The sequence below is a fragment of the Paroedura picta genome, chromosome 5 (genome assembly GCF_049243985.1).
Source record: "Paroedura picta isolate Pp20150507F chromosome 5, Ppicta_v3.0, whole genome shotgun sequence".
NCBI classification, from domain to species: Eukaryota; Metazoa; Chordata; class Lepidosauria; order Squamata; family Gekkonidae; genus Paroedura; species Paroedura picta.
In genome coordinates this window covers 48,251,977-48,276,793 of record NC_135373.1, presented here as the reverse complement: position 1 = coordinate 48,276,793, position 24,817 = coordinate 48,251,977, and the positions used below count along the sequence as shown (strand labels likewise).

Below are 24,817 nucleotides of genomic sequence, written 5' to 3'. Positions count from 1 at the left end.
GATCTGACTAAATAGGGCCATCTAGATCAGGGCAGAGTTCTGTACATACTTAGCATCTATGATCTGTACAGCCCTTTAAGATAGGCCAGTATTAGCTCTGCACTGCAGATTAGGCAGAGAAAGTGGTACACCTGCCCCAATCAGAGGCAGTCATATGGAGGTACTCCCTAATGATCCTCATCATTCTTAGCCACGAGATCCCAGTCAGGACCTCAGTTATTCATTGATAACTTCCTCAACATAAGCTTGAGAGAAGAACGAACATGGTTTGCAGTGAAGAACTGAAGAAAGGTCCCCTTTGTTTCATTGTCTTGCTTTCAGAAGGCAGTTTACACCATGTAAAATTGTAATTTAAACACAAAACAGTTAAATCTCCCCATCCTACAGGGGTGTAGACCAAGGCTCTCCATGTGGCAGGAGGTCTCTCACTGCAGTATGCAGACCTGATAGGAACAGCAAAGAAGCATTTTTCCTCCTTCACTCAGGATAATGTACATTGTCTCTCCTTTCATTTTACCCTCACAAACTTGAAAGGTAGGTTGAGTTGGGGGAAGACTGTGCTACTGGCCTCTCACAAAGTGAACTTCACAGCAGTCTTGGAATTTGAACCCATGGGGAACAGGAACCTCTAATACAGCCAACAAAAATTCCTGTCACGATGGCTAGGACACCCATCACAAAATATTAGGAAGATTCAAGCCAAGCATCCTCCCATCAAGGAACTTCCAAAACACCTCTAGCCCCACTGAGGTGGAAGAAAGCCAGGATGGAAAATTAAGAGCACTTTGTCGCAGAAAAGGTCCCATGAGAATTGCTGTGTAGAAATAGAAACCAGACACACTGCCAGACAGCTGGCATCCAGGGATCCAATTCACAGATCCTATATGAGCACAGCTTTTTAATTTATACTCAGAAAGTCCTGTGGGGGAAAGCAAGATAAACACTGCAGACAGGAATACAGTGAAAATCCTTTAATTCCACATAATTCAAAAAGGTTGCAAAAATTGTATGCTGCATTCCATTGTATGCTGCATTCCATAAGCTTCTTTGAAGACAGCATCAACTCCCGCGAAGCCTTTGAAATCCTAGGGGAAAACAAGCATGTATTAATTCTGTAAGTTTGCCATTATCTGCACTCTGTAGATACACAATTGCACTATGATTGTAACCCTATTGGTGACCATGGCTATGAGTGTTGGAAGGAGGAGTTTTATATCTTATTACTGCCATCTTATCTGTTATATCGTGGAAATATGGTTAATTGTGTAGTTATTAGTATTGTGGTATGATGTTTTTAGCTGTTTTGTGATGTTTCATTGTGAACCACTGTGAGCCAGCTTGCTGGGAACAGTGGTATAAAAATCCAATAAAAACAAATGGTCAATTTTGAAAGACTGGAAGGTTTGCAGTCCAAATACTGTGCAAATGTACAGCCATGGGATGCAAGCCACAATCCTGGATGCCTTAAAATATGAATTAGATTCACAGAGAACTAGCCAAGATTGAGGCAGTTATTCTCCTCCTGTTCCCTGAAAAACTGCAATGCAAAATTAAACCCTATAAATTAACCTGATCTTGTTCATCCTTCCCAAGTAGTCACGCTTCATGCACAGATATTTTTAAACACAGTTAGCAACTATTAAGGGAGCTAGCTTGCCAAAAGGCTTATCCTTTGGGAACTCTTGTCATCCACTGCCTTGTCTCAGCCCCATATCCGCAGGATTCATCCAGCAGTCACCATAAGAAACATGAGTCATCATAGACAAGGCATAGGTGGTATGCGGTTCAAAAACCAACCAGGTGTTTTTAACACAGATATGGTAGCCGTTGACATGCTGCTTAATCCAGATTGCTAACAAGACATTGCTGTCAGCTTTGCTGAAGAGGAAGACCCAGCTTTTTGTATCCCATTTTTCACTACTCAAAGGTGTCTCAAAGCATCTTACAATCGCCTTCTCATGCTCCACATACTCTGTGAGGCTGAGTGAGAAATGTGACTGGCCCAATGTCACCCAGCTGGCTGCATGTGGAGGAGTGGGGAATCAAACCTAGTTCTCCAGACTAGTTTTCTACTCTCCACCACTAAACCAAGATGGCTCTCAAGAGGTCAGCAGAGACCTACACCCCAATGTGGGGATACAGGACTCTTTGCCAGAAGTCTGTCACCAAACAATCTTTCTATCCAATAGGGATCCCAAAACAGTTTACAACCTCCTTCTGACCCCCTTCCTCCATTTGTCCCCTCAAATACCTTAGGGAGTAGATGAAGCTGCATGTTGCTGGCTCAAGGCCATGGCACAACAGGGAATTGAATCTGATTTCCAGATCAGTGCAGTACTGTAAATACTGTACCAGCATGGTGTAGGGGTTAAGGGCGGTGGTCTCTAGTCTCCTCCACAGGCAGTCAGTTGGGTGATCTCAGGCCAGGCTCAGTTCTTCCAGCCTCACCCTACCTCAGAGTGTCTGTCGTGGGGGAAGGGAAGGTGATTGTAAGGTACTTTGAGACTTCAGGCAATGAAAAGCAGGATATAATGACCAATTTTTCTTCTACTGCTCCTTCACCATTGATATTTCACCCTTCCCTAAGGAGTTTACAACACACCAGGAGTGTAAACATCAATTTTGATTCTGTATTTTAAATATTGTTTTTAATAATTTTGGGATACATTTATGATGAAGTCTTTGTAAATGTGTATTAAATATAAAAGTGTATTTTTATAGATTCCTTGACAAAGCCTCCATGACAAACTGCATTGGGACCCTGTAAAATAAATCTATTGTCACCTGGAATTTTTTCCTTTCATTTTGTCACGTGAATGGGTGCCCATACTGGCTCTTACCCGTGTGGCTCAGCTGTACTGCTGTTCAGAATCTTCCACACTTTTCGAAAGAGTGGAGCAAAGAACATCCAGGCATAGCAACATCCATTCCCACCCTCCTCACAGCTTACAGGTTCCAGTGGAAGGTCTCCTGAAAGTATAAATGAGACTTATTAGCAATGCTGATTCATTTGGTTCCAGAGAAGTTGTTTCAAGCCAGTCTCATTCTATGTGGGAGTGTGCCCATAAAGAGGGAAAGACCAGCTTGCATTTCACTTTCCCTCCTTTTTGACCATAAGACCAGTATTCAGATCTGATGGGAAAGGGATCAGGAGGAATCAGAAATGACCCATCTTAGTATTCCAGATCTCTTAATCTTAAAACGCAGCGAAGCCCCCAAAACTAATAACCTGCCCCTAAACCAAATTGCCCATCTAAACTGTACCTTGCAAACCCATTTGCTGGGAACCTTCTCTGCTGCAAAAGGACATCTGTATTTCATGTTTCAGCTGTAGAATGGCTTCGGAGGAGACCTGATTTTCAAAATATACACACAACATTCAAACTTTTGTAATAAGACATGCAGTTATCTCTAACAAAGCCACTCAGGCTCTTTAAGGACATCAAGTAAGGTTGCTTTTGACTTGAACAATATCTACAATCATTTTCCTAAAGCCAAATTTCAAGCCCTCATGATTTCCAAGGGGGAAAAATAGAGAGGTATGCTGCCTTTTGTGGGACAGCCTCTATCCTGCAGCTTCCTCAAACGACCTCCACAAGCACAAACAGAGATCAAGAATGGAGTTTTAAGTCTACAAGGGAATAAATTCCTTCTAGATTACTGCAGTATAGGAGAGTCGAGTGACATCCTCAGATAACCAAGTCTGAAGAGTCAAAGTCCCTCCCACCATGCTCTTGCATGTTGTTGGAGATCCAGCAGCTATTTGTCAAGCCACAGCTCTTGGTTAACATGCATTTCGTTCGTCTGAATGACAGCAAGCATTCCCACCAAGACTGAAGATTCTCTCTCACCTGTGCTCTGAACACGCTGTGTGGTAAGAAGGCAGCTTCTGACAATTTATGGACAGATTGTCTCCCCACCTGTTAGGAGAGATGGACAGGAATTCCATTACATATCAGTATTTGACAAAGTGTGTCTGCACATGAAAGCTCACCCCTTGAATAAAACTTGCCTTAAAGGTGCCACTGGACTCAAACTTTGTCCTGCTACTTCAGAACAATACAGCTACCCACCTGGATCTATCCCTATGGTTTATATTACAACAGGGCCCCAATCTTTTTCACAAAGGCACTTTGAGATGTTCTAAGGGAAGCATCCAGTAATGGAGAGAATCAGTGTTTTCTGCAGACACACAGGTGATGCCTCCTAGAAGAAGAGTTGGTTCTTATATGCCACTTTTCTCTACCTAAAGGAGGCTCAAAGCAGCTCACAGCCACCTTCCCTTTCCTCTCCCCACAACAGACACTCTTGTGAGGTGGGTGAGGCTGAGAGAGGCTGAGAGAGCCCTGATATTACTGCTAGGTCAAAACAGCTTTATCAGTGCTGCGCAGTGAGCCCAAGGTCACCCAGATGGCTACAAGAGAGAATGTGTATCTCCCTGGAATTGTTGCTGGACAGTTACATGAGGAACAACTGAACAGCGACCGTCAAGGAAGAGAGTTGCTTTCGGCACCTTTTTGACCACATCAGCCACACACAAGAGACAGATGCAGCTTCGACAGGGCCAGAGGGGGAAAGCTGTTGAGGGTGCTTTCAACAGAAAGAGGCTAGAAAGGAATTTAACACAACTACGTCAGACACAGCAGTTATTTTACTCACTGGACTATACAGCAGCTAAAATGCATCAGAAAAGCGGCACCAAGGCCCCCAATCTTATTCTGTCAAACAGAAGCGTGCAGTATTTCTACTTACAGTTAGCAAAATCCATTGCATCTTAAGGCAAGGGCAAGGATGAGGATAGAGGGCCACCAAAGTTACGATCTCCCGTCCAGTTGTTTCTTGAAAGTTGTTTCAAATCAGGGACCACTTTACATTTGGGCATGGGAAAGAGATGCCAAATACTTCTGCATTCCCAGCAAAGCCCCTATTGCAGTCCCCTTGCCCTATTATAGTGCCTGCTGGCACTTTGGGGACTTTTGAGGAAGGGCGGCCAGTGGCCCTTGAGCATTATGTTAGCAGCCTCTGCTGAAGCTCTCATGAGGCCACCAGAACAAAACTATATAGAGCCAATGCAGGCTTTTCTAATTCACCAAGCAGCAGCTTATTACACAGGTCAGTGCTACTCATTCTTCCACTGCTTCTCAGAGGATAGGGCTGGCCTATCTGAGTTATTCTGGTAGAAGACGAAGCCCAGACCAGCTCACAAGCCATTTGGACTCTCCTCCAACACAGCTATGACAGCAGCATTGAGACCTGGAATACAAGGAAGCAGGGAATTATTTAGCACAAGCATCTAGACTTGAATATTTGCACCTTCTCTGGCATACATCAGCAGCTCTCCCATCTTTCCACCAAAGAACTCATAATGGCACACAGGGCCCCTTGTTTCAAATCTACACCTGAAAGGTAGGTTAAGCCTGAAAGGGATTTTTGCCAAGCTGGGAATTCTGAACCACCATCTCTCTAGTCACAACTTCGTCTACACATAAAATAAAATCAGGTTGTCCAGATTAGAAGCTGCCACTCTCAGGGTTTCGTGAAACCCTGGGGTTTCTTGATGGCCCTGGAAGGGTTTCCTGAATGGGTAGGAGTTAATGTGTAATATATTTTAAAAATGTGTTAAAATGATAGGCCTGGAAGGAGTGAGAAGGCGAGGGGCCTTGGATGGGCATGTATACAACTATGCTTCCCAACCATATTCTGCCCCATTGCACCACTTCTGGGGTTTCTGGAAGCCTGAAGAATGTTTTGGGGGTTTCTCAACAGTAAAAAGGTTAAGGAAGGCTTAACTGCTACACCATGCTGTCTCCCTTGCTAGTGAACTTTAAACTAGCCTTTGCCTCATCCTAACTGACCACACAGGACTGTTGCTGTGAAGATTCAAGAAGGCAACCACTGGGAAGAAAAGTGAAGTGTATCTCAATAAATGTTGGGAGGTATTTATAAGTGCAGCTGAGGACTGGATTCACCCCGTCCGAAGACGTACAACCTGCTCACGAACAAGCTTAATGCCACACTGGCTTAAACGGAACAGGCAGCAGTGAGAATCAGGAGACCGCTACAGGGATCACCTCTAACTTCATGCACGTAGCCAGATGAGATTACAAGATGTGCAAGGACAGGCTTACAATGCACTGACTTTTGGGAGAGTTAAGCTCTACTTTCAGTCCTAAACGTTACAAAGTAAAAGTAAGAATCTTTCATCCAAAATGCTTTTAAGGTCTTAAGGGAATGGCAAACTGAGGAAAAAGGAGGGAGGAAAAAAAATATGCTGGGCTTGCCTTTAGGAGTCCAGGATTCAAAGCCCAGCTAAGCAGCCTGGCCAGCCTAAACTACTTTGCCTTGCAACCCTAGGTGGCCCCATAAGGGACAGAAGATTACCAGATGCACTACAGGGATACCCCAAAAGCTAGAGCAACCCAATGCTTCCCACAAAGGAAAAAAATAAACAGAACGTGCCAGAGGCCAAAGAACATGGAAGAGTAGAACCCAGGGCGGCGTACAAGCCGCTCCTTTTCCAGCCTCACAATAATTAGCTTAAAGCCCTCTGGCCACGTGAACCGCAGGGCCACCTCCGTCTCCTGCACGCGTGAACCATCGCACAAGCTACTAGGCCTCGGCAGCACAGTTTAGATTGCTAAGGCCAGGATGTCTGAAGAAAGCTGCAAAGCAACTTGCAAAACCCGCCCTCCCAGGAAGTGCGGCTGCAACGCGCCGGCATGAAACCCACAGGGGTACGCGGTAGGGAGAGAAGACCGTTTGCTGCTACAATTAGTAGCACACTGCGGCCTTCAAGATCCCCTCCTCCGAGGTCACAGCAACTGGAATACGACACCCGTTTTAAAATGAGAGGCACGGCAAAAACAGGCTTCTGGGCTCGGGTCCCAGAACCAGCAGGTTCAAGGATATCCTCCTCCCAGTCCCAGTACAAGAGGAACTGGAGAATCCTCCCAGGCAATCATTGCTCACTTTTTAATTTAATAATATATTATAGCATATATAATTTAATAATAAAATACAACCCAATGGGGAGTCAGACTTATTTAAGGGTCTCGATACTCAGTGTGTAAACCTAGCCCTCCCCCCCAAAACCAAAGGATGGCAATGGATTACAAGCCCCCTACTAACCTCTTCCCAACTCGACCATGAAGGGAAAAAGAACGAAAGGAAATACACGCCTCAGGATTGGTCTTTTATAAGCACGTCAACGACCGTCGGCTCTGATTGGCTCTTTTTAACGTTGAAAAGGCTCTCGGGAAATGTAGTTGCCGGGAGTTTTCTTAGACGCATTGGCGCCTAGTTTGTTGAGACCGAGGGAAAGCAAGCAGCAGAGCCAAAGAAAGGAGACAGAGGAACAGCTTTTATCAGTTTGCAGAGTGAGAACGATGGTGATTAGAGCGAAGAAAAGGAAGGTGGTTTGATTTTTCTCTCTCGATGGTTACTCAGGGGTAGTCAAACTACGGCTCTCCAGATGTCCATGGACTAGAAGAAGAGTTGGTTCTTATATGCCGTTTTTCTCTACCCGAAGGAGGCTCAAAGTGGCTTACAGTCGCCTTCCCATTCCTCTCCCCACAACAGACACCCCGTGAGGTGGCTGAGGCTGAGAGAGCCCTGATATCACTGCCTGGTCAGAACAGTTTTATCAGTGCCATGGCGAGCCCAAAGTCACCCAGCTGGCTGCATGTGGGGAAGTGCAGAATTGATCCCGGCATGCCAGATTAGAAGTCCGCACTCCTAACCACTACACCAAACTGGTTTTTGTTGGCAGGGGCTCATGGGAATTGTAGTCCATGGACATCTGGAGGGAAGCAGTTTGACTACCCCTGCTCCTAGTTTTTAACAAGGTACCTAGGATTGCCATTCTCCAGGTAGAACCTGGGGATCCCCCAGAATTACAGCTCATTCCCAGACTACAGAGATCAGAGTCCATGAAGAAAATAGATGCTCTGGAGGGTTGACTCTATGGCTCCCCACTGAAGTCCCTGCCTACCCCCCCCAAAAAAAAAAAACTCACTTGCCAGTGGACACAGTGGGGAGCTTGGCAGCCCTAGACGAGAAGCACTAGGGATGCCAGCCTCCAGATAGGATTTGGGGAATCCCCTGGAATTAGAGCTCCTATCCAGACTAAATGGATCATTTCTCCTGGAGTTGATAGCTGCTTTGGAGTGTGAACTCCATAGCATTACGCACCACTGAGGTCCCTATCCTTCCCAGGCATCATCCTGAAATCTCCAGGAATTTCTGGATCTGTCAACCCTGCCCCCAGCCCTTGCCATTGACCATCCCAAGAACATTGTTTATGTGGAACCTGTCTATGGTTTGCCTGAAATGAATTCCAGTAGAAATGAACAAGAGACTAATAGAACATCAATACTTTCTTCCAGCATCTACTTTGGGGGCCTAGAGATCCCACTTGTCACAGTGCAAACTTGTTACACAAAAAATACAACATAGTAATGTCAAATAGCTGTGAAATGCAGGAAATGTTGGATAAAAGGCAAATATGCAAAATTAAAATTAAGAAAAATAGAAACTCTTAACTAGTGATGAAAAACTAGATAATGTCTTAATTTTGCTAAGAAAAGTAACAAAAGGAGTGAAACACTCCAAATCCATGTTAGGTCAAAGCCTTATAGTGAATCCCAGTGAGGGTTAACAAACTCCATGTGGTGGTTGGAGATCTCCCAGAAATACAACTGATCTCCAAGCTACGCAGATCGGTTGCTCTGGAGAAAATGGCTGCTTTGGAAGATGGACTTTATGGTGTTCTACCTGACTGAGGCCCTTCCACACTCCAAGCCATGTTCTCTTCCAGCTCTGTTCCCAACATCTCCAGGAATTTGTCAACCAGAGCTGGGAACCCTAATTCCCAATTTAGTCTTCTTCTAACTAGGTGCCAGGGGCTGAGGAAAGTTTGTGTAAGTGTGTGTGAGAGAGAGACCCTGGAGAACTACAGATCCATGATTCCTTACCTTCAAAAATGAGCACTTCATGCCCATCTACTGGCTGGCCATGAAACCTCTGTTCTTTTTAATGCAGATGGCGTGGTGCTATTATCCAGATCAAAAGCTGGCCATAAGGTATTAAATACAGTTATTGATAATTCTATTCAGGAGGGGCTATCTGTAAATTATGATAAATCTAAAAGAACAGGTTCTACACAGAAGAGTAGTTACTTTCAGCCATAATCTCACCTAGAAAACCCATGATCGCTCAGTGAAATTGCCAGGACCAAGGCAAACACTCTTTTAAGGTTCTTCTGTTTCAAAAGAGGTCAATACATCCCTGCAGCCAGTAAGGCTTTTAATGCTAAAATAATTTTCCCAGCTGTTGTTTGGGAAAGGCATTTGGATGAGTGGAGTTTCTGAGTCTCTGATTTATGTACCTCTACAGTTCCTATGAGGGGTGGCAGGAATGTCTAGCTATGTTTTAGGAACTGCACTTAGAGTGTACACATTGTTCATTCAAGTCCACCACTTGGATTTCTGCCTCTAGTCTGTCACTGAAGGTCCTTTTTTCACTGCCCAAATGCCCAAAGGGGACTTTTGCACCTTTTAAAGGAAGACAATTTCAGAAGTGTTTGGGTGTGGTGTGTAGATGATAGGGTTGAGTCTCTTTCCTTTGTAAAGCTGAGGAATGTGGATTATTTATTTATCATACTTCTATACCGCCCTCCCCGGAGGCTCAGGGCGGTTTACATTATAACAGAGAACACTTACCAGGAAGTGTCAGAGCTGATTGAGATGAAGATGACTAGCTTTTACCATGCCAGCACGCTAATACTGGCAAGGTGTATATACTCCACTTCTGCACTGGGGATTCCTCTCTCTATGACCCTTCCCTCCTATTTGAAACTGCTCACAATCCTTAGCTGTAGGTTTGCTTTTATGATGCAGCTTCTTGTCAGAATGAATCAGAAGATGATTTGCTAAATTCCCATTTTCAGGCTGCTTCTGTGGCTGTGTACCTGGTGCAATAGAGACCGTAGACCACTTTTTGTTATTTGCTGATCAAAGGACTGTCCCTTGGGCTTTCTGGATTACCCCTGTTCTGTCCAGATATCAACTTCCAGGTGAGTTTTGGGTGATACCTTTATTGTTAGCAAATCTTGATCCAGAAATAACTTGACCTGTTGCAAAATATTTGACACTAATGGTCTCTTTAAAATGCTGCTAGAATGAGTTTCATCCTGCTGACCATATGAGAAATTGTCTGGGTTAACTCATTTATTTTATCCAGTCTGCTTTAGAGTTTTGAGATGTGTTTTATTGTTCTGTATTTTGCTTTTTGCCCACTTGGTCATGGTGTGTAACGTTGGTTTTTACCCTGTTGGGATGTATTGGTTTTAAGCACGAGATCTTTTGTTGTAGAAGCTTAATAATAAAGAAGAAAGATTATTAGCTACTATGGTGAGAGGCAGTGTACCTCTGAATATTACCTGCTAGGGAGTGTCAGAAGAAGGAAAGGCTTTTGGATATTTCAGGGCATCTGTTTAGCCACCGTGAGGAATTCTCACTCTTTTCATGCTCATTCATTTATGTCCTTGTAATTATCAGGACAGAATAAAAGAGATGGTGAACTGCCGGCTGCATGTGGGAATTGTCTGGCTAGTCAACACCATGTGATTAAGCAAGAAGTGGATCAGGGAAGGTTATACTTTGCTTTCAGTAACTGACAGAGATTTCCCAATGAGTTGCCTCTGTGGAGAGGTGAGAATTATTACCTTGGAAGTGTTGGCAGAGAGAAGCATAGAGTACACTGTTCCACAGCTCCCATGCATAAAGGCCATTGTAAAGGAAGCCATCAAGGCCTGTGAGATATTGGCTGTACTGAACAACAATCAGATGCTGGTGCTGAAGAGCAAACCTTCATACCTGGTGAGAATACTTAGAGAATTCACAGAGAAGCTAAGCAGAGCTGAGGATATATATAAGAATATGCAATACAAATATGAAAAGCATGAGTTGCCATATGCAGCCTTAGATTTGTTGTATGCAGCAGCAAAAACGTGACTTCCTCTCTTAGATACCCTGGCAAGGTGATGATTAGGAACATTAAGAGGGGGCTTTTGGCCCAGTTCAGTAAACACAGCAGGGCCAGAGAGATAGCACCTTCTTTTTGTAGCTGTGAAGGGTCTGAGCTGTTCAAAACCTTTGATGTGCTGTTCTGGCTAGAACATTCTGATCTGTTGGCCTTTAGCTCAGCACAGCCACTTGCCGAGCTCATAAGCCACCCATTTCAGAGCTCCACTGTGCTCAGTCAGAAGTGCTTTGGACACTGCAGTGGAACTCTACAAAGAGCACCGTTGTTTCAGTGTGGTTTGCACAGTAACATTTCATGGGCTCATGTAAATCATACACACCATGGGGAAAGTAACAGGCACATGCTGGTGACAGCTGGGATTCGTGTCAGCTTCTCACCCATGAATTATGCACAGTCTAGCTCTGCAGACATGAGAAATGTAAGCCCATAGCTCATCATCTGTGTGCATTTTGTTTGTAGTGCATCATTTAGTCTGACTGTAGAAACAGGTTTCCATCTTATTGCTAGCACAGAATAAAGAATTGTGTGAGATTGCAAAATTGTTTTGCTCTGCCCTTTGAGACATGGCTCTTAAAAATTAGTAACCTTGAAACACATAATGCAGATGCTTTCCCCATACAATTTATTGTAGAAGTCAATAACAGCAGGAAAATACGGAAAGGGGAGTCTGGAATACGTACCCAAATCCCTAACAATTCAGATCATCATCTTCAAAAGTTTTCTGGTGCCTGGGTGCAGCGATTCTTTGTTCCATCCTCCACAACACAGTGAACAGAGGATGGATATGTCAGTGACAAGGAGCTGTGTTGGGCTAAATGGAAACTCTTGTTCAAAGGGCAGTGTACATTTGACTGGGGGGGCAACACTGGGGGGGAGGCTTGGGTCTTTGTCTTCCTGGTTGTGAGCCTTCCAGAGCATCTGGTTATTTATGGTGGGCGGGCAGGATGCTGAATTAGATGGCTTATTGGCCTGATCCCACAGGGCTCTTCTGATGATATGTTCTTATTCCAGATCATGTATGAAGAAATTAAATAACACTGGTCCCAATGCAGGCCTCCAGGGAATGTTTACTTCCCTAGACTAGATGAACCATTGATGCAACCCAGCAGAGCTTTTAAAGTGTTTGAAAAAGCATCTCCAGAGTCCACAGTGAAATAGCCAGAGACCTGTGGCTACATTATGTTGTTTGTTACATACCAAATACAGGAACTTGTATTAATGGTCAAATGGCTAAAGATATCGAGCCATGAGGATACAGGATATAGACTGAATCACAGTACCTTCATTCCACAGGACATTTTTGGGCAGGCTCATGTGCATCTGATCTGTGAATGATGTTGCTTTTCCCCACCGCAAGAAAGTTCCCTCATCACTTGCATTAAGGGAAGATTCCTTGCATTTGGGGAAAGCCCAGAGGTTGCCAGATTTGCAGGATTCAGCACAATAGAGCATATAACAACAATATCAAATTTATTTGCGGTCTTTCAGACCAAACTGTAAAAATGCACTGAAAATATCAACAAACGCCAGGAAATGTACTTACAGAAACATGTTCAATCCAACAGTATAAAACCTAAAACATAACTGAAACTCGAAGCATACAACAATACAGTGACGCATTCTAGGAGGAGCAGTTCTGAGGGGACAGTCTCCTGTTCAGTTCTGATGCTGAGGTTTATCAAAATCCTATTCAGTTGTCACCTCCAAAGTTAGCAGGTCAGTTGTGTATCACCATGTTCTTGATGGCGGTTAGGCCAGCACGGGGTAGGTTGCAGCAGTTGTTACCCCGCAGTTGTTCTCCTTTGTGGAGACGAGAATGTAGCCATCGTTTCCCCAGTAGGTGGACCACGAGTTCTTGATAAGCCAGTAGCTCTGCCCCTGGAGAACCCCATAGCCGACTGCAAGGACAGCATGATCCAGCTCCGTGGTCCTGTTTCCTGAAGGGAAAAATGGGAAAGGAGCCGCTCGTGACTCTCCCCTTGGAGTGGTACTTTTGAGAAAAGATCGGGCTGTTATTGTAGCCTTCTTGGTTAAGAACAGCAGCCTCTAATCTGGAGAACTAGGTTGGATTCCCCATTACTCCTCCACATGCAGCCAGCTGGGTGACCTTGAGCCAGTCACAGTTCTCTCAGAGCTCTCTCAGCCCCACCTACCCCAAGGTTATGAGGAAAGGAAGGGTAGGCGATTGTAAGCCCCTTTCAGACTCCCTTGGGTAGTGAAAAGCGGGATATAAAAAACAGCTCTTCTTATGCTCAAAAGACACAAAATTTTCTTCAGTAAAAGAGGCAGCTTTCAGGATTTCTTTTAAGGGAGGGGAAGGATGGGAGGAGGGTTTAAACACTGCTGTTCCCTGCCTTTTCTTTCCAAGATAAAGCGGGAAGATGGCAGGTAAGGAAGGAGTAAGAGCCTCATCCCATCTGCACCACTGCCTTGTTGGATGTCTTAAAATGACCATGGAAAGGCCCCCAACAGTGGAAAGGTGTGTCCCCTGCTCTTAAAGAGTGAAAGCGGGGAAGGAGAGGGGCTATGGCTCTTATCCACGGGGAAAGAAGGCATCTTGTGGGGCTCCTGGAAGCTACATGTGCTACACAGATAAACTGGCCCTGCCTTCTACATGGTTGCAAGACTGGAGAACAAATGATTAAATTTGGCCTCTGAAGAATTTCAGGTTTCTTTTTTAAAGCAGCCACAAAGGTTCTAGTCCTCTGGTTATGAAAGACCGTGACGGAAAGGGAAAGAATGGGATTGCTGTTCACTGAAGGCTCAGAAAATGGCAAAAAGCATGGGATGGTTTCATGTAATTTCCAGATCGTTCAATCCTGCACAAAGACCTCTTCCAATATTGGTTATTGCAAAAAGTCCTCAAGTATTGCAGGAACCCAGAGCAAAGAGATGCTATTCATGTTCACACAAGTACATGCAGTCAGCCTAATTTTTTAATTTTAAAGGACACTCTGCAGAGAGACAAAAACCTTGCATCTTTTAAGAAAGATGGACACGAAACATTGCATCTTTTAAGAAAAACGAAAGCACAGAATGCTTCTATTGAGAGGTGCAAAAAGACACACACACACCCAGCTGCAGAAACAGCAGCAGGTAAGCTGGTAGCTGACTGGGATGGTGTCCACATTCCCCATCACCATGCTATTCATGCTATCCTTGCCATCCTTCCTCCTGCCTCTCAGACCTGGGGCACAGAATGCCATTGGTCACACTGTGCCCCCCCTCACAGTCTCCCTTCCCCCCCCTTCCGTGCTGAGTTGCAATTAAAGCTATTCTACAATCCAGCTGCCAAAAGAACTATATAGTCCTGAAGGGTTCCAAGGACAGGAGCAGGGTAGGAATGCAGGGCTTAGTTCTGCCATTTTGAAGACAAAACATACCTCCACATCCTTCCCTAGATTGGCTGCAGGTAGCCATCCAGAAGGACGCTGTGCTTGTAGCCCCCCCCCCCCATTTCCTCTGTTAAATCAGATGAAGAGGTTATCCTTTGATCCAGTTCAAAGGCAGGAACTCTGCAAGTCGTGTTCAAAAGTTCCCAAAAAAATGCAGAGGCATGCTGTGTTTTGTGCATGCATGGGGGGGGGGGGGGAGCCAGTGTAGAAGCAGCCATAGGCTTGTCTCCCTTTTGGTGAAGTTTGAGCCTTTCCATATAGTACCAGCTTCTCCTTGTTCGTGAAAGCCTGTAGAACCATCCCACCCATATGTCTGCCCACCGAAGAAACCTCATGCTCAGGAGCCAAACCATGCTGGCAGTCTTTAAGCAGCAGCTGGACAGATACTTTTCATGGATGCTTTAGGCTGATCCTGCATTGAGCAGGGGGTTAGATTATTTGGTCTGTATGGCCACTTCCAGCTCAAGGATTCTATGATTCTGTACTTACCACATTGTGGTTCATAGTAGATGCCATTTGCATAGAAGGCAAAGGATTTGTGGGAGGCGTCAAGGTTCACAGCCACAGGGCCATGCTTGTAGAGAGCAGCCTTCAGGACAGTGGCGTCTCCAGAGTCCACCGTGAAATAGCCAGAGACTTGTGCTGTCAGCTCTGATCGGTTATAGTGACAATAGCCATTCTGGAAAGCAAGTACGGCAGAAAGCTATTGCAAGATTTGATTATGAGCCTACAGTTCCGCAATTCCTTCTGGATTATAAACTGCTAATGATGCATGCAAGAGAGGAATCTAGGGGGTGGCTTGGGGAGGGGGAGTGTCACAGTTCCACAGGAATGCAGAGAAGCCATGGGTTTTCCAGATCCTTACAGGTGTGGTTCCAGTGTGGTGCCCATGAGCACCATGGAACCTGCCAGGGTGTTTCCTGGTGCCCGCCTGGCTATTCCCCAAAGCAAAGTGTCATTCCTCCACTTCATCATAATAGGTCCTTCAGAAGATGCTCAGGTGACATCATCTTTGCATCTTAAGGGAGCATCAATTCCGAAAACCTCCAAATTATTTTTGCATGCTGGTTGCAGTAGAATAGCTAGATGAGAGTCCAGGAGCTCCTTAGAGATTAACAAGTTCCCCTCTTGGCATCTGGCCATTGACTGCTGGCTTTTTTTTTTTCTCCTGCTGCCACACTCAGCTTACAGACGGGCTAGCAACCCTATCCTCAGGATCAACAAGGCTGTTCTAAAGAGAAAACAAGAAGTGGGCAAAGGACACTGCAATTCTAAGCTCTGGACAAAAGGGTGTAACTCTGCTTAGGTTGTGCTGTTCAGAGTAGACCTGCATGCACTTGTTCCCTGATCATATGACTTGACTGGAACACCCAATGCAGTGCAGAGTTTTGGTTAGAGTTTGAATCAGGCTTGGCCTCCAAGCTTCAAATCCCTGTGCAGACACTGGGCAGAAGGGGTGCCGTATGCTCATGTCAGGTGGGCATTCTCCTGCTGAAAACCCCCACCTAACCATATCTCAAGGGGCTGGCAGAAGAACAGTGGGCAGTAGAAATGAGGTTCCTCTACATGCTAGGCAATAACTCTGACATGAGCTCAGCCAACATTCTAGAAATTCAATGGCATGGCCATAGAGTTTCTAGAACATCTGCCAATGTGCTGACATCATCCTCAGTTTTTGGCCCAGATGTGATGTTGGTATGTAGCAGAACATCACTTCCATCTCTTATTCCACTCCTGAAGCTCCACACCATGACAGGCAGCAACCTGGCATCCCAACTGGGTAACCTTGGGGCCGATCCCTATTGGCCTAACCTACCTGAAGGCAAGCATGGTCTTGTCAGATCCCAGATGCTAAGCAGGGTCAACCAAGACTAATATTTGGATGGGAGATCTCCAAGGAATGCTGGGGCCATGACACAGAGGCAGGAATGGCAACCCACCTCTGAACATCTTTTGGCTGGCTGCCAGACAATCCTTGGGTGACCTGGCTACGTAACACCAAGTAATAAATAAATCAGTCATTTAGGATTGTAGCAAAGTGGGCGGAGCTTCTCAGAGGAATTGTGAAATAAAAACATGGGACGGTGATCAAGCCACCAATGGACTCACCTGGCCCATGTAAGGCCCATATGACTCCGTGCTAGGAATTCCACCATGTCTCATGACCCACTCGTAGGCATACCACTCCTCCCCACCATCACAAGCGTGGTTTCCAAAGCCCCAGGAACAGTCAATTAAAGCTTGCTGAGACAGTGGCGTCAGCACTCCAGTCTGAGGGAAAGGGAGAAAAGAAGTATCCTTAGTCAAACTATCACAGCTCAATGGACAGATCATCAGGGATGACTTCTTAACTACTGATAGTGTACACTTAGGGACAGTCCCACGAGTTGTGCAACAAGTTATGTATGAAGACAGGGTGTGTGTGAATAGAAGTCGGATTGGAGGCGAAAAGCTCCTTTGTATAGCGAAAGACAGATACCACTCAGGGAGGCTCATCATGTTAGATTTGTATGTGCAGAGATACTTTTGACTAGGAAGGATCCGACTGTGCAGCCCCTCTGACGATGGGGGTGGGGGGTTAAAGCCTCTTTCCTAAGTGTATAGTGTTCGTGCCTTTTCAGCCTAGAAAAAAGAGCCTGGCTGGGGAAGGGGAGGGGTCTCTATAAATTAAGCCTAACTTGGAGAAAATGTGTGTGTGTATACACACATATATACATCCAGAAGCTCACATGAGATGTTAAATCTTATAAGACTCTAGAGCAGGGGTAGTCAAACTGCGGCCCTCCAGATATCTATGGACTACAATTCCCATGAGCACCTGTCAGCATTTGCTTATGGGAATTGTAGTCCATGGACATCTGGAGGGCCACAGTTTGACTACCCCTGCTCTAGACCTCCTAATTTGAGGTTACATAGAAGATTGCAGCTAATCATTTTCAGGTCTTATCCTCCATCCCCCAATCTCCCTCCCTCCCATAACTAGCTGTGGTACTAGATCTACCAGCCTCCAGGTTGGGGGCTGGAGATCTCTTGGAAAGTTAACTGACCTGCGGACTACAGAGATCAGTTCCACTGAGAAAATGGCTCCTTTGGTAGATGGATTGTATGGCACTATCCTGCACCAAGAGCTTTCCCTAACCCACCCCCCTCCCAATGCTACACTTCAAAATCTCCAGGAATTCACAACTGGGAGCTGGCAACCTTTTGTAAGAACACGCTGCTACAAGATGCCATGTTGACTGCTTGCTTAATATGGCTTTAAAAGAGATTTGTGCAGGGGGGGGGGAAATCTGTCAGTTGTGATTCTGAAGGCTAAGCAGAACCCCCATGCTTGGGGGCAGTGTAGCTGTGAATGCTAATTGCTGGTGGGCAGTTATAGTGCCATCTATAGGCCAATCTGTACAGGTTTGGCCTTTCTGGTTTAAGGGTCTTCTGGTTGTCTTCATCACCCCCCCCCTTTATGAAGGCACATAATACTGCAATTTTTCTGAAGCTACTCTGGTCTGGTGTCTAGATGGCTCTTTCTGTCTTCAAGTCCCTGGCCTCTCACCTTGAGGAAGAGGGCTCCCTCCAGGGCTCCAGTGGCAGCAAAACTCCAGCAGGATCCACAGACAGCCTGGTCTTTGACAGGGGTCACAGCACCTTCATCCATAGCCAGAGTAAAGTAAGGACAGATGTCAACACACCATGGTCACAATCTAATATTTAAAAGCAATTCCCCAAGATTGCAGCTTTCATTGTGCAAATGGGCAAAGGAGTAGAATTATATACTTGGATCAAACCATGAGCTTGGACTTTAAAGAGCCAGAGTCCTCTTACTCTTAAGCTAACATGCAAGCTGAGGCCTGGTTTTAGGATTGCTAGCAAGCCTGGTGAAAAGTGTCCAATTTTTTAAATACAGGCTTATTGGGATATTTTTTAGGTGATACAATTTACTTCCATACCATGAAAAGGTTCAACTGATTTTTACAAATTAGATTTTTAGTTTCTATCAATTAAGCCTCTAGATGGGACATTTTCCTCCAAGGTTTACTTACCTGATGAATACAATGCAAGGAAATAACATGGCAGAATTACAAGAATAGGAAATTGTTTTAGACTGCAGGTTGTGGGTCTCTCTCTCCCTCACACACCCACCCACACCCTACCTACCTGAGATGCCTATATGCTTACCAAAAAGCCTCCAGTCCAAGGTCTCTGGCAGGTTAAGGTCATTATAGCCTTGTGATGGGAAAGGCCACCCATTATTACGGCCCCCGGTTTTTAGCCTTCCTCTTAGCACTGCCAACTCCTCTGCGGTGTGATCAGCCAGATGGTTCACAGCCAGTTTGTAGGACAGGTTGGCTCGGTTCTTGGAGTGAACATACCTGGGAGGAAACAAAAAGGAGCCTTCAAAACCCACAATTTTTCAGGCACACCAATGGTACAAGAGTCACTGTGGTATAGTGGTTATGGTACTGGCCTGGGACCTGGGGTTCAAGTTCCCATTGAAGTTCCCCAGGCCATGAAGCTCGCTAGATGATCTTGGGCCAAAATGATCTTGAGCTGTAATTCTGGAGGATCCCCAGGTCCCACCTGGAGGCTGGTATCCCTAGGTCTTGCTACTCTTCATCTCTGCCATCACCTTCTGTACCTCATGTTATGTATGAAGTTGTGCTTCCTGTGCTCCATCTCCTTCTCACTGTTGTAGGTCTTCCCAAATTTTGTCTTGTAACGCTGAAAAAGATGCTCATGGTGACTGCTTATCTCTCCAGCAGTCCCAACAAATTCCTGTATGGGATTGGCCAGGATCTGATGCTCTGGAGCTGATGTCGGCCACTTTTCACACTTGAGGTCTGTGAAAGAAACGAAAAGGTGACTGGGGCTGTGTTCTTCAGTTCCCTCTGGCTTGCCATGTGTTGAGGAGAACCTCAACCAGCCGTGACATGCTAACTTTGTAGAAGTGATTACTGATTTTTTTTGAAGTCTTTTAGGGCTGGGGAAGGCGCAGCTGAAGGAAGCTGAGAAATTAAAGTGGTGCTGATGTCAGTAGGACCTTCCAAGATGTACAGCTTCCCATTCACATAGCATGCAAGCATGCTTTGACTATTGATTTTCCAAAAATAGATAGTATCAAGCCATGTTTTGAAAAGATCAGAGCAAAGCAAGAGAAAAGCTGGCCACTGGGTGACTAAAGGACCACATGGTAGTGTTGCTAAAACAACAATAAAACTTCTGGTGCTGTTTGAACATCCAACTTCCTTGTCAGAAACAACAGAGGGGGGGGGTCAATTTGGCACCCAGAATCATAGGAGCAGTATTATTTTGCACATACCATGAGGGAGATCGAAGACATTAGGTGGAATGCTCTGAGAAAAGCTGGTGTAATCAATCTCATACTTGTCGTAGTGGGAGCCCAAGAGGGTGTTGTATCCTGACATCTCATAATGTACAGGCACAAGCCCAGTGGGAGTATCTGCCACCCATAATGTGTAGATGTTTTTCTTCTTGCCCCAGTGTGACACAGTCTCCAGTACTGTGCAATTCCGTCCATGGTAGATTTCCTGCCGTACAGCCTGGAAGCAGCAGTGGGAGAGGAACGAAGAGAATGAAGTGTTTACTTAATTTAATACTTATACTCCACATTTCCTTCTTGCTCAAAGAACAAAACAAACTAACAAATCACCATTTAAAACATACAGAATAAAACATAACCACAAATAATTCTTCCCCTCTAACAGATGCCGCCATTAAAAGCCCGGGGAAATGAAATGGTTTTGCAGAGTCTCTGAAACATTTCTAGAGATGGCACCCCTCCCATAAGTCCTCAGGGAGCCCATTCCACAGAAGAGAAGCTAAACAGAAAACGCACAGGCTGTAGTTGATATCAGCTGGTCCCATACCTGCAGCTGGTCCCATACAGAAGTGGAGCCTGGGCTGTTTTGAATCATTTGTCAGATAGTGAAATGAAGGCTCCATGAATCTCCAGCAGGTGCCATCACTACCCCAATGCTCCTCAACAGAGAGGAGGATCCTGAGGCACTCACCTGGAACTCTGTTAGGGCAGGGAAGACATTTTGAGGCCTAATGGGTAACTCAGATGTGCCATTGACCTGGAAGCATTTCCTGATATTCAGGCTGGTTTCTGTGGTTTCTGGGGTGATCTTGAAGCTGGCACCAAAAGGCTGCCAGGAGCCAAGCTGGTAAGTGATGACCTGGCCTGATGCAAGAAGAGAAATATGTTCATGGATGATGATTTCATTGCCTTGGAAAACACACCCACTCTTTATTTAATGAGAATTTCCAGCCCACCCTGTCTCTTGTGCCAAGCCAAATTTCTTTATAATAAGGACACATACTTATAGCACCCCCTCCCTCTCTCTCTCTCTCTCTCTCTCTCTCTCTCTCACACATACCTCACTGGATTGCAAGCCCCTTGGGGTCCTATTGAAGATAAAAGTAGGGTACAAATATATCAGGCCATTGGCATGTTCCTTTGGTGGAAAGCCAGTGTGACACATTGGTAAACAAGGCAGACCAGGAGGTTGGGGGCTACACATATCCCCACTCATACATACAGATCAGTGGTTCAGTTAATCTACCTCACAGGGGAGAAAATAAGGGAAGCAAGAACTATGGGGGAAAAGCAGGAAAGACTGTTGTAGACAGGAGATTCAGAATAGGGGAGTTTGGGGAGGGAGCTGTTGCTAGAGATAGCAGGGGAGAGGGTACTTTATACTTTCCCCCCTATGTTTCTACTTGAAATTGTTCCTCCATTCTTCCCACCCCAATTTTCTCCCTGCAGAGCAATCTGTGTTTATGCTGTGAAGAGCCCCTGCTTCAAGAAACAACCAGTGAAGGCAAACTTTATGCTGTAGTGCCCAAGTCACCTGCGCTAAACATGCTTGTGGGAAAAGACAGATTTCTGCATACGGAGCAATAACGTTTTCATTAGGCCACTCTACATACCATGATAATACTGGATCCGGCTGTTTCCTTCTGTCGTGTTGAACCAGGCCTCAAAGGGCTCCTCTATTTCAGCATAAGGCAGTTTCAAAACCCCTGTAGGAAGGAAGAGGGTTGGAACTAGTTAGCCTGGAAACAGAGATAAGGTTGTCAGTCGCCAGGTAGAATTACAAAATGGTCTCCAGGTTGGGTGCCAACCTACAGGTGGAGCCTGGGGACATCCCACTTTTACCAATTGCCAGATAACAAAAATCACAATTCCTCTGGAGAAAGTGGCTGCTTTGGAGGATGGATTTGTATGGCATTACACTCCACCAAGGTCCCTAAGCCCCATTGTCCCCAGACTCCACCTCAAAATTCTCCTATTATTCCCAACTCAAAGCTGGCAACCCTATCTCCAGGTTACAGAGACAATTTCCCCTAGAGCAGGGGTGGCCAAACTGTTACTCTCCAGTGGACTACAATTCCCATCAGCCCCTGCCAGCATAGGGATATCTGGAGAGCCATAGTTTGGTCACCCCTGCCCTAGAGAAAATGACTGCTTTGGAAGATGGACTCTATGGCATTATACCCAGCTGAAGTCCCTCCCCTTCCCAAACCCCACCCTCCTCCAAAATCTCCAGGAATTTCCCATCTCGGAACCTTAGCACTGGCCTCTGGAAATATAGTGAGGTTTGTCACAAAGCACATGGTCTGTTCTGATTTGCACAAAGGCAGGGCACAAAGTCTGAATTCATGACCTTCCAGGTCACAGGTCACTCACTCTGCTCTTGCGCAAATACTTGATCATATTTTGGCTTTCAGAAGTATAGAAATTGTCCCCTTCTTCATCACCTGGAAGGGGTCTGCTCAGATAACACTGGCCTGAACCATGTAGTATAAACATTGGGCCCTACAGCTGGTAGAATCAGGTCTGTTCCATAGCCCCCTCCCCTAGTGAAAAGTTTATTTGTAGTATTTCTTCCTGATGGTTGAAAACTTGGAATATCCCTCCCCCTGGGACATCTGTTGAGATGTGAGAAATGCTGAGATGCATAACAGACTTTCCTCCCATCCACATATCACAAATCCCTAATGCATCTCCGAGAACAAATTAGGATTGCCAGCCTGCAGGGGAGACCTATCTACAAGCAACAGCGATCAGTCTCCCTGGAAAAACATAGTCCCCAGGTGGACTGTATGGCAATATGCCCAATTGACATCCCTCCCCTCACAAATCCACCCTCTGCAGCTTCCACCCCCCAAATCTCCGGGTTTTCCTTAACTGGGAGCTGACAACCCTAGAACAAATCACTAAATTGGCATTGAAGCACACATGCGAAGGTACCAGGAGCCCAGTGTTACCTGTGGCCCAGTAGGCATCCCCAAACTTGAGAACCGTCTGCAGAGGTTTGCATTCCATTGCTGAAACAGAAAAAATTAGCTTGATTTTAATAGGTCATATTGTTTTATTCCTGAGTTTTCAGCGAAAGATTTGAGCTTGCAATGATTTTTTCCCCAGTGAAAGAGATGCAAAACAACACAGAATGATGAAAGAAACGGAACCTGAGTCTTTGGTTTGTGTTTACCTAAGAAAAAAATCACGCCAAGACACAACTCGCCATGTATGCCCATAGCTCTCTCCCACCCAAGAGGGCTTCATTTAATCCCCATTCAGCGCTTGCTCACCATGCAGCTAACCTCTAGGATCATACAGACAGACTTACCAAGGAAACAAGCCCACAACATGACACCCTCCAGCATCCCCATTCTTGTAGCATTTGCTGAGCAGACACACTGCCCTTGAAAGCCCCTTAAAAAGGAGCAACTTGGTTAAGCGGAGGCCAGTTAGCCAATGGTTCAAGTTGGGCCCTCCCTAAAGGTGGGATCAGTGAGGTTACAGAATTCTAGAACAGGGCTGGGAAAGGCTGCTTAGAGCTCCCCCAAAAGGGAGCAGCAAGTCTGGCTAACAAATTTCCCAGAAAACAATTTTTAAAAGAGATCATAAGTCAAGGCCTCTGGGAAGCCCAGGAACAGGGTCATGCAATCCTCCCCCGGGTATTCTTATTCCCGCAACTGGTATTGGGTGATATATTGCGTCTGAACATGGAAACTTCCATCAGCTATGTCTAGTAGCAATTGATGGACTTACCATCCACATATTTGTCTGATCTCCTTTTAAAGCCACCCGAGTTATCAGACATCTCCACGCCTTCAGATGGTGAATTCTGTAACTCAGTGATATGTATTGTCAAGATATACCGGGTTGAATTCCACACATCTATTCCATTTATGGTGGCAATTTCCCTCAGCACAAGCAACCTTATGGAGAAGATTCCTTGCATTGGGGGGAAATACCAGTGGGACAGATTCATGGAATCCAGCCCAGTTTTGTGGGCCTATTTTGACTCTACCAATCAGTTTGACTGTGTTCTAACATGAGAGAGGGAGAACAATCCTTCTCTGTCCACTGCATTTCTAATAGCATCATTTCTTTCATTTTCTTTCTGAAATTTACTTTATACCCCATGTTTCTCTCCAACTGGGGCCCAAAGTGATTCTTTCTTACTCCATTTTATGCCATCACATATTGGTTGCCTTTGATTTCCCATTTCCCATCCTAGTAGATGGGATTGCCAATTTCTGCTAGGGAAGTCCTGAAGGTCTGGAGTTGATGCCAAAGGAGGACAGAGCTTGGGTGGGGTGGGGGAGCTCAGCAGAGATGTGAAAAGAATCTACCATTTCCTCAAAGGGGAACTGTCATCTGGAGATGTAATTCTGGCAGAGCTGCCCCCCCCCCCCGCCCTGCCTTCTGAGACTGGTAACCTTACTGGCTGCAGTTAGAAGCTGGATGGATTAAGTGTTCCCTTGGTCCGATCCAGCAGACATCCCTTGACGGTCTTAAAAAGAAACAAGAACGTGGCCTATTTAAGATTTTATTTCTGTGACTTATTGTCTTTGCTTACTCTTCTTGCTCCAAAACTCATCTGGTTTCTGTCCCAAGGATGAAAACCACGTGTTCTGTGCCTTTCGGTCAGAATGTCCTCTCCAAAACCATAACACAGACAGATAAGAAGCCAGACTTTTGAACTAGATTCTGAAACGCAACTTTTAAACATTTTAATTTGTGTTCAGTGCAGATGCTTTGCTTGGTCAAAGTTATATAATATTTTCCCACCTGAGCTTGGAATGTTTCCCTTGCCAAATTGGAGCTTTATGTGGTCCTGATTGGACTGCAGTGCACATTGGAAACTACCCCAGCACCACTGACAGGCCTCTTCAGAGTACAAGAGCCACCTAGAAGATTAACCATGCAGTCTTAAGTATAATTAGACCCTTCTGTGTGGTTCAGGGGTAGGTATGCCCATGCTGCTCAAAATTCCCTCATCTGTCATGCCTTGGGGTGCCAAATTCCAGGTGGGCCCTTGAGAATGCCCTGATTTACAACAGATCTC

The 24,817-nt window shown here is 45.4% G+C and overlaps 2 protein-coding genes, 1 long non-coding RNA gene and 4 other non-coding genes across 8 annotated transcripts; 1 reads left to right on the top strand and 6 right to left on the bottom strand.

The window, feature by feature from the left end:
- Nucleotides 1-883: 883 nt before the first annotated feature.
- On the bottom strand, nt 884-7,188 carry LOC143837686 (uncharacterized). Of its 2 annotated transcripts, none has more exons than XM_077337769.1 (6): nt 7,129-7,188; nt 4,753-5,253; nt 3,852-3,920; nt 3,265-3,352; nt 2,841-2,970; nt 884-1,085 (listed from the first exon to the last, which is right to left on the bottom strand). In XM_077337769.1, the coding sequence occupies exons 2-6, from the start codon at nt 4,771-4,773 to the stop codon at nt 899-901; spliced, it is 495 nt and encodes a 164-aa protein (XP_077193884.1). In that variant the 5' UTR covers nt 4,774-5,253; nt 7,129-7,188; the 3' UTR covers nt 884-898. The 2 variants fall into 2 exon arrangements, with proteins under 2 accessions (XP_077193884.1, XP_077193885.1); XM_077337770.1 differs by lacking the exon at nt 884-1,085 and adding an exon at nt 1,092-2,463.
- LOC143839219 (small nucleolar RNA SNORD99) lies at nt 1,695-1,768 on the bottom strand. Its single transcript, XR_013231673.1, has one exon. It is a non-coding gene; the product is annotated as a small nucleolar RNA SNORD99 (small nucleolar RNA).
- Nucleotides 3,024-3,157, bottom strand: LOC143839211 (small nucleolar RNA SNORA61). Its single transcript, XR_013231666.1, has one exon. It is a non-coding gene; the product is annotated as a small nucleolar RNA SNORA61 (small nucleolar RNA).
- On the bottom strand, nt 3,664-3,795 carry LOC143839210 (small nucleolar RNA SNORA44). The gene has a single exon (XR_013231665.1). It is a non-coding gene; the product is annotated as a small nucleolar RNA SNORA44 (small nucleolar RNA).
- On the bottom strand, nt 4,427-4,570 carry LOC143839208 (small nucleolar RNA SNORA16B/SNORA16A family). Its single transcript, XR_013231663.1, has one exon. It is a non-coding gene; the product is annotated as a small nucleolar RNA SNORA16B/SNORA16A family (small nucleolar RNA).
- A 92-nt stretch (nt 7,189-7,280) lies between the features above and the next one.
- LOC143837683 (uncharacterized) lies at nt 7,281-21,638 on the top strand. The gene is made up of 3 exons (XR_013231053.1): nt 7,281-7,412; nt 9,947-10,072; nt 21,223-21,638. It is a non-coding gene; the product is annotated as an uncharacterized LOC143837683 (long non-coding RNA).
- LOC143837682 (digestive cysteine proteinase 1-like) lies at nt 12,497-23,231 on the bottom strand. Its single transcript, XM_077337767.1, has 11 exons — nt 23,090-23,231; nt 22,728-22,787; nt 21,387-21,479; nt 20,465-20,637; nt 19,753-19,993; nt 19,072-19,273; nt 18,612-18,805; nt 17,989-18,080; nt 16,548-16,709; nt 14,928-15,117; nt 12,497-12,980 (listed from the first exon to the last, which is right to left on the bottom strand). The coding sequence occupies exons 1-11, from the start codon at nt 23,130-23,132 to the stop codon at nt 12,793-12,795; spliced, it is 1,638 nt and encodes a 545-aa protein (XP_077193882.1). The 5' UTR covers nt 23,133-23,231; the 3' UTR covers nt 12,497-12,792.
- Between the last annotated feature and the right edge of the window lie 1,586 nt (nt 23,232-24,817).